General features: G+C 41.9%; 1 protein-coding gene across 1 annotated transcript in view; it reads right to left on the reverse strand.

Moving 5' to 3' along the window:
• The window catches only part of Grm5 (glutamate metabotropic receptor 5), a 585509-nt gene that overhangs the window by 9533 nt on the left and 567869 nt on the right, over positions 1–8107 (reverse strand). The window contains exon 9 of the mRNA XM_004647439.1: positions 5626–5721. Coding sequence (XP_004647496.1) covers positions 5626–5721 — 96 coding nt within the window. The remainder of the gene's footprint in view (positions 1–5625; positions 5722–8107) is intronic.

Genomic DNA, 8107 nt, shown 5'->3' on the forward strand with positions numbered 1-8107 from the left:
TTGTATTTTTTAAGGAAGGGTCTACAGGGGGTTCAGGGTCTCACTACTGGATCATACTCATAGTAATCCACCTGCTTAAAGCCTCCCAAGAGCTGAGATTACAGGTGTGCACCACCATGCCCAATCTCAGTTGCCATCTCAGCATGCCCTGTGAGTGGGGCCTACACGGCAGGCCCGGGGATGGAACCCATGGCCTCTGTTCCTGCTTGCAGGTGCTTTAATCTGCTGAACTATTTGGCCGGCCCAATTGTTTCTTTTTTGATCAATATATTTCATGCCATTAACTGACTAATGGTTTAGCAAATAATGAGAACAGCTGGCTGATAAATAAGTAACTTTAGTGTCAAGTTAGTGAAATAAAACTAATTTCTGTAGGATTTCTCAAGGTTTTGTTAGGTAAGGGCATGTAGTTTATAGTGCTGGCTGTGGCACTGTCTTTTGTACCCCTATGGAGTATCTTCTTCATTTGGTCTAGGCTTCCTTAGACTAACACAATAATTTTATTGTAGGAATTTTTGAAACTTGGCCTTGAAGCTGTGTTATCTGCCTCTTCTGAAAATCGAGGCTGTATTATGTGGATCAGATACAGCCCCTTAGCCCAAGTTTTAGGCATTTTGGGTTCTCTTGATGAGTTTTATTTGTATTACGATCATCTTTCGGGTGAAGATTTTCTTATGCTCTCCTGAGTACACCATGGTTCTCAAAACAGTGCTGCTTATATACCAAAAGGCGCCCTTTCTGCTTTCATTGGTTGGCTGACTGGAATACTCAGGGCCGGAGTCAGTCCGTGCAGGGCCTTGCACGCCACGTGTGAGCTTGGGTTGTATCTTAGTTGGCAGACATCACAAGGGTGGGGTTGTGAATTCCAGAATCTGACTGAAGTGTGTCCCAGTTTCAGTTTGCCGTTTACTTATTTGCAGAGATGAGATAAAAGATCATACAGATAAATCTCTTAAAATAGTATCTGATTTATCTAAGTATCCAACGAATGTCGGATGCTTTCATAGGTAACCATGACAGCGTATGGATTTTAAAAGAAGGACCGTGTGATTAGCTTCCATTTTCGCTTATCTAAATTGGTTTTTAGAAGAATAGCCATGGTGGCTAGATATAGGATGAAAACACTAATAGCTGTATTATCTGAAATTAATAAATGTCTGCTGAGTATTAGGGAGAATGCTGAGCACTGTACTTTCGTAGTCTAATTTTCACACCACTACAGTAAGAGAAGTCTTATATTCCTTCATTTTACAGAAAATTGCGATTGAAGAATTGAAATGATCCCATCTTGGTTAGTGACTGAAATAGATTTGACGGTCCTTTTAATCTAATACTTGAATTATTTGATATTCTTTTTTTTCCCCTGTATTTAGGTCAGGGTCTGCAGGGTCTCAGTATGTAAATCAGACTCAGTGATTCTCCTGTTTTCAGCTTCCCAAGTGCTGGGATTATAGGCGCGTGCCACACGCCCTTTTCCTTGGCATCTCAGTGTGCCCCGGCCACGGGGCCAGCACAGCACGCTGGGATCAAAGCCCAGCCGCTGTGCTCTGCCAAGCGGGCGCTTTACTCTCTGCGCTGTCAGGCCGGCCCTATTTGATATTTTTGAACCTCACCTTTCTCATATATACCATAGAAAGGAAGAACTTTCGTTACACTTTCTAGGGAGAGAGTAATGCATAACATGTATAAAGAAACTCCGGGGCCAGGAGATGGCTCAGGGGAATGAGCACTTCCTTGGCCAGCGCAAGGGCCTGAGTTCAATCCCCGGCTCTGCCAAAACAAAACAAAACAAAACAAAACAAAACAAAACAAAACAAAAGACAAGAAACTTAATATGCAATGCCTAATCCATAGCAATTATAGTAATAATAGTAATCATTATTATCTTTATTAACCTTAGGCTTTTAGATCTCTAAATGTAAACTGGAATACTGGTTTGAAGTTTACTTTGGAGCAGAAACAAGTGAACACCACTGCAAAATTACTAATGTGTTGCTAAGCAATTAGCTGGCCTCTACTGTCAGAAAAACACAGTCTTTGCTAGACTCTGATTTTCACAGGACTGTTCGCCTATCCTTTCTGAAGACTCAAATTAGATGTTACTATTTAATTTTAATTACTCTTTATTCTTGTTTTAGTATTTTTAATTAGGACATGTTTACAGTGCATAATTATTACTGGTCTACACTACAGTTTATGATATAAAATGTATGCTGAGGCACATATTGCCCTTCTGGAGAGGAATTAATTTCCAATTATTAGTTTTCTTTGTTCCCTCATATACTACAGATCTGCGAACCTCCTTGTCATGTCCTATTCATTTGTCTGCAGAATCTTTTTTTGGCTCATAGTAGGTGCTCAGTAAATAACCTTTATGTCAGGGAAGAGATAGTGAATAAGACAAAACAGTTTTAACAGGCATCATCTTTTAGGGCCATCTTTCAAGTCTGAGATCCCATCTAATTAGCAAGTAGCATTATGGTTACTGAATTTTCTAAAACCATCACTTTAAACCACTAAAATTAGAAACAGCATATACTTGCTGAAAATCAGTTCCTTAACTGATTGTAATTAATATTTCACATATTGATCTCATGAAATAGTAGCAACAAAAAATCTTTAATAATATAAAAATATTATAAAAGTTAAAAATATAAAAGTCCTAATAAAAATAACTCCTTAGCACCCTCCTTTTTGCTAGCCCTGGTAGGGTTGGATTGGCCTTTCAGTTTTTCTAGAATAAAGAAACCCTTTTTCGAGAGTGACTGGGAGGTGCAGAACGTGTGAGATCTTTCCTGGAGTGGAGCGTAAACACATCAGAGTGCAGACAACAAGGACTCTCCTGCGGCTGCTGGCTTTAGGAAAATCGTCCGCACAGTTAGGGAGTCCTGTCCGTTCTATAGTTCCATGACAGGACACTGAGGTCTGTGAGATGGAGAAGGAGACTTGGCTTTCTGGGATTGGATGTGCAGCAAAGGCCACTGAGCCGGCCCCAATCTTTTCAGAATAAATGTAAGGCCTGAGGAGGGCAGCAGCTGGGGAAGCCATGGGGTGGATGACAAGGCACTAGCCTTCCCTGTAATATATAGAGAATAAGTGTATAAAGCCACCTCATGTACACAGCTCGCTTCATCCCAGCCCTTCAGTTCCGCAGTCAGAAGACTACAATGAACTACTGTGGTCTTCACTTAGAAACTTTTTATGTAAGTCTTGTCTTTGATGTATTGCCTCATAATACTCATTTTGACTTTATTACTCCCAGGCAAATGCTATTGTGTGGGGTTATTCACGTGGTCACGCAAGCTGGAGAGCATCACAGGTACAAAGGGCTGGTGAGTGTTGCTCCTGGGGTTTTGTACATCTGCGGAACTTCTCTGTTCCCCGAGGGAAAGCTTTATCAGAGCAGGGAGGGCTCAACGCAACTACCTCCAAGAGACTTTTAGTGCTAAAGAAATGAGAAGGAAAATAAATTAGAAAGGATCATTTATTCCTAATTAGCTCTGCCTATTTGTGGGGCTAAAGTCATTACTTCGACAAAATGTCTTTTTCTCTCTTCCCCCGCAGGACCTACCACTGTCCTGAGTCTTGACATTACCTTATCTATAGCCAAACAAGTAAGGGAACAAAAGTTCAGTGGACTTTTGCTGCTGTAGAAAAACTTGGGCCATTCCAGGAAAAGGTCTACTGAGCTAGCGATCTGATCCCGCTTGGTCCGTTTGTTTTAGTGTCGGTTTTCCCCACATGAGCCGCCTTCTGGGTACTGGGGGCAGCCAGAGTGAACTGAGCGTTCTGACATGGGTTGAACGTCCCTGTGAACACTGGCTGGCATGCCTGAGATGTCGCGCTCCCCGTAGACAGATCCACGACTTACTCCATTAAAGGATTATTCAAAAACACCAGTTTATAGCTTCACTGACTCACATGAGATGGGCGCATTCAGGGTCCTATTGCCATAGCCAACAGACTCATGAAATTCCCAGAGCAGATTTCTAGCATCTATCCCTCATCAGTTGCTTGTCGTGTTTGATAGGCAGCCACACAGGCTGGGCTTTTAAATTCCGAATCAGAAGTTACATATCCCTGACGCCCTCATTTAGTGCAGTCACTTTTGCCTTTTCCACCTTGGCACGGTGATGCATGCCCAGTTCGTTCACAAGGATGGAAAGTAGGCCAGTTCATAACATAAGTGAAAAGAAACTAGGAGACCCAGCAGTGGGCAGTTGAGTTGCTCTGACAGTATCTTCAAGCGAGGCTCACCTACCAGGAGCACTGAGCTCCAAAGACAACTGTACAAAGAGATGGTGAGCAGAAGGCTAACAGGAAGTACTATGCCTGTACGCAATCCTCTTGTTGCCTTGTCTCTGGGAGCCGTGGCCAGGACTACTGCTGTTCCTTGGTCGGCCTGTGCACTGCCTACCTCTGGGAACATTTCAGACTACCATGTGAATTGGCACCAATGATTGTGTAATGCAGAGGCCCTTGGAAGCAGTGATACATTATTTTGAAAAGAAGAAGGGACCCACCACTGAGGAAGCAAACACAACGTTGGGGATGAAATTTTAACAGAGTTCAACAGCATCATCTTCTTGTATGCAGCTGGGTCTCAAGCTGTACTGCCAGTGCATGCAGACACACGTGGACACACGCCACTTCCTGGCCCTCTCCCTTTCTCTCATCCAGGCTAATGTGCAACAGTTTTCCTCTATACCCTGGACCACAGATAACCGGGAAGCAGCACAACAAAGTAGAAGTGAAGAGTTAGTTCACGGCAAGTGATTGCACAGCATAAGGATTCTCTCGCACTCCGCAGCTGTCTAATGACAGTCCTGATTGCCTTTCTCTCCAGAGCCCTTTTGTTGAAACTAAGTCCCATGCAGAGAAGCACGTTCATTTCATGCAACATAGCTCTGAGAATGTTTACAGTTCTAAATGCCCCAGTTTACTGAGAACAACTCAGTTGGAAGTGCCTGGTACGAAAGAACATGCAGAGCGCAGCGACAGGGAGGATTCATCAACAACACAGGGGAGTCAAGGAGCTGCAAAGGTGCAGTAGCAAGAGGAGGATGAGCTTTCCTGATTTCAGTTCCAGAAAAGTTTCTTGCTCTGCAGTCCACTGGTTTGGCACGGTGTTCGCTCTTGGCTGTGAACTGTCGTTATATTCAAAGTAAATCAGATTAATTTCCAAGCTTGTCTGGCATCAGGGTCTGGAGTATTCCCTCAGTTGTGATCTTTCACCTCAAAACCAGTTCTAAGCTTTTGCATTTCTTTTTAGTAAGTGACTGCATAGCCCTGAAATGTAAATTTCCTCCAATCTCTTTCACTTTGCAAACTCCAAAACCATTAGACCAAAAAGTGAAAACTTAAGAGGGATTGACTAAGGCTTCAGACATGCAAAGCGCACAACCCTGAGAGCCAGCAGCATCTGGGACAGGAGGCTCCCTTTACTTCCCATGAGGATGGCATGGCTTTTGCAAATCAAACACACACAGAAAACAGTTGTGGCCCAGATTAGAGACAAAGTACGGGACTCACAGTGGAGCAAGAACCCACAGCAGGGAGCCACCTGTTCCTCCAGCTCGCAAACATGGATGTCACACCACCTCAAGCCACTCACAGTTTGCTTACCTGCTCATTGTTGCTCTCCCACCATTTCCCATACTCCCTTTGGGGGTGAAACACTCTATTTCCGACTTGTGCTGGGCCAGTCTCCTGTCTTTGTACCTGGTGAGCATGAAGAAGGACAGGAGCAAACAGAAAGGCGTGATTGTGTGCTTCAGCAGCCAGGCTGAGGAGCCATGACCTCAGAGAGGGCCACCTCCTGCCAAGAAAGGCACTCTCGCCTCAATGCATTGGCTGACCTGTGACACTGATTTGATCTTTGTGATGCCAGATGGAAAAAATTGAGCCTAACTGCAATAATTTTGAACAAAACCACATGTAGTCTGTCCCTTTTTACATTCCTGGTCAGTCTTTTAAATCATCATATCTAGTAGTCAATTCTAACATGACACAAGTCCTCACATTTAGAAAAGCATGGATATTAATCACTAATTACAACCAATGTAGCGCTTAGCCATGTATCAGACACCATGCTGGAACTTTCCTTAAACTTAACACTGTCAACAGACCTGTAGTGGAGGCTTTGCTGTTATTACTTCCATATTACTGATGAAGTAAAGGTTGAATAAATTGATCTAAGGCAAACAAACGGGATTGTGATGGTCTTTGAAAGTCAGCTCAAAGTTTATATTCCCATCATTATGATGGCTGCCCTTCATTACGTGTTTCACTTTGCAAATTCCATAACCATGAGACCAAAAAGTTCTCAGTAACAAACTGACTGTTAAGTCAGGCTTTGGGTTTTTAAAAGCTCAATCTTATCACAATCAAATTTTACTGAGTGTTATTATGTCTGATGATTATATTAGATACTTGCAATACCAAAAGAGAAAAGATACATCACTTGGATATGAGAGGCTCCTATACCTATTAAAGTGGACAGTTAATACTGGCTTGCTTATGTTTTAGAATGTAATCTAATATAGCGTTTGTGTTAGGATTATCAGTTTACCTCTCCCAGAAAGTACCAAGTCTTTAATCTAAAATAGGTTGGCCACAGTGGCACATGTCTGTAATCCCAGAACTCAGAGAAGCTGAGGCAGAAAGATCACAAGTTTAAGCCTAGCCTAGAGAACTTAGCGATACCCTGTCTCAAAACAGAAACTATAAAAGGGCTGGATAAGTACCTCAGTGTGAAGGTGTTGTATTCAAGGCCCAGTGATGCCAAAGAAAGAACCAAAGAAAGAAAAGGAAAGGAAAAGAAAAAAGAAAAAGAAAGGCAAAGAAGATGAAGGAAGGAAGGAGTGAAGAAAGGAGAAAAAATAGGTTGAGTGATCCCTAATGTCATTTTCCAACAAGAGGAATTTGTTTCAGATTATATACTTTTGCAGAATAATACCTTACTGGTCAATTTAAATCTGTTGAGTAGCTAGAAACCCACTATTCTTCCTGTTTGCTAAGTTAAGAAGTTGAGACTGACCTCATCAAAGTCACAAGCCTCATTAGTAGAGAAACAGCTCTTCATATAGTTTTCAGGGACCTATAGCTGAGGTTTTATCAGTTTTGTCCCCATAAACTGGAGCCCAATATGGTTCTAATGCATCTATGTCCCTGGTATTCAACGGCCAGTGATGAAATGAGTCACTGTGATAAAACTTAGAAAAACAGTCATTTGTTAACTTTATTTTCATGATGTTTCAAAAGGACAATAAAGCACAAAGTAACAAAATTAAAATAATTATAGGTCCTGATGTAGAAGTTTTATTTTTTTTCCCTCTTCTAAAATATTAAGAGTAGTATTGTTGCCTTGCAAGCTGAAGGTCTTGAGTTTGATTTCTGGTACCAAAAAAAGTCATATTTGAATGAAAATGGATCGTTACATCAAACCCAAATTGATGTAGAAGCTCAAAATAGAGTGGATGCTGACGTTCTAGAATGTACCAGATTGGCTTTGTGTTGGTTGTCGAGACAAACCTGTCACTGTGCCCCACAGAGCTCGGCAAATAGTGGGAGAAGAAAAGGAAAGGAAGTATACTTAGAACCAGACCATGAAGAGTAGAAGGAAAAGTGCAAAGACTTTTTTATATTACTAAAGCATCAAACCAAGCCAACCCAAGAAAGCTTCATTTCACCAAACAAAATACCTTCGAGAACAATCCCTTGTGACATACCAGTATGGTGACCCTACTCCTGTCCACACAAACACTTGGTCTTATTCATGAATTGCACAAAATACTGCTCTACTAAATGAAAATACTATTAATTGAGTAACAAATTACTGGTGATCAATAAACTTCTTAAAAAGAGATGTTTAGTGTGTTTTGCATGTTTTCTATTAGTCTAATTGCCAAGTGGGTCAATTAAGTCCTGCATATGTTAGTTAAAAATGCCTACACATGACATACATGAGTCCTCTCTCTTGTTTTCTCACTCTGCCTCTGTCTCTGTGTCTCCCTCTCTTCTCTCTCTCTTCCTCTCCTCTCTTCTCTCTCTCCATCTCTCCTCTCTGTCTCTCTCTGTCTCTCTCTGTCTCTCTCTGTCTCTCTCT

Source organism: Octodon degus, unplaced genomic scaffold, assembly GCF_000260255.1.
Source record: "Octodon degus isolate 3935 unplaced genomic scaffold, OctDeg1.0 scaffold00306, whole genome shotgun sequence".
NCBI classification, from domain to species: Eukaryota; Metazoa; Chordata; class Mammalia; order Rodentia; family Octodontidae; genus Octodon; species Octodon degus.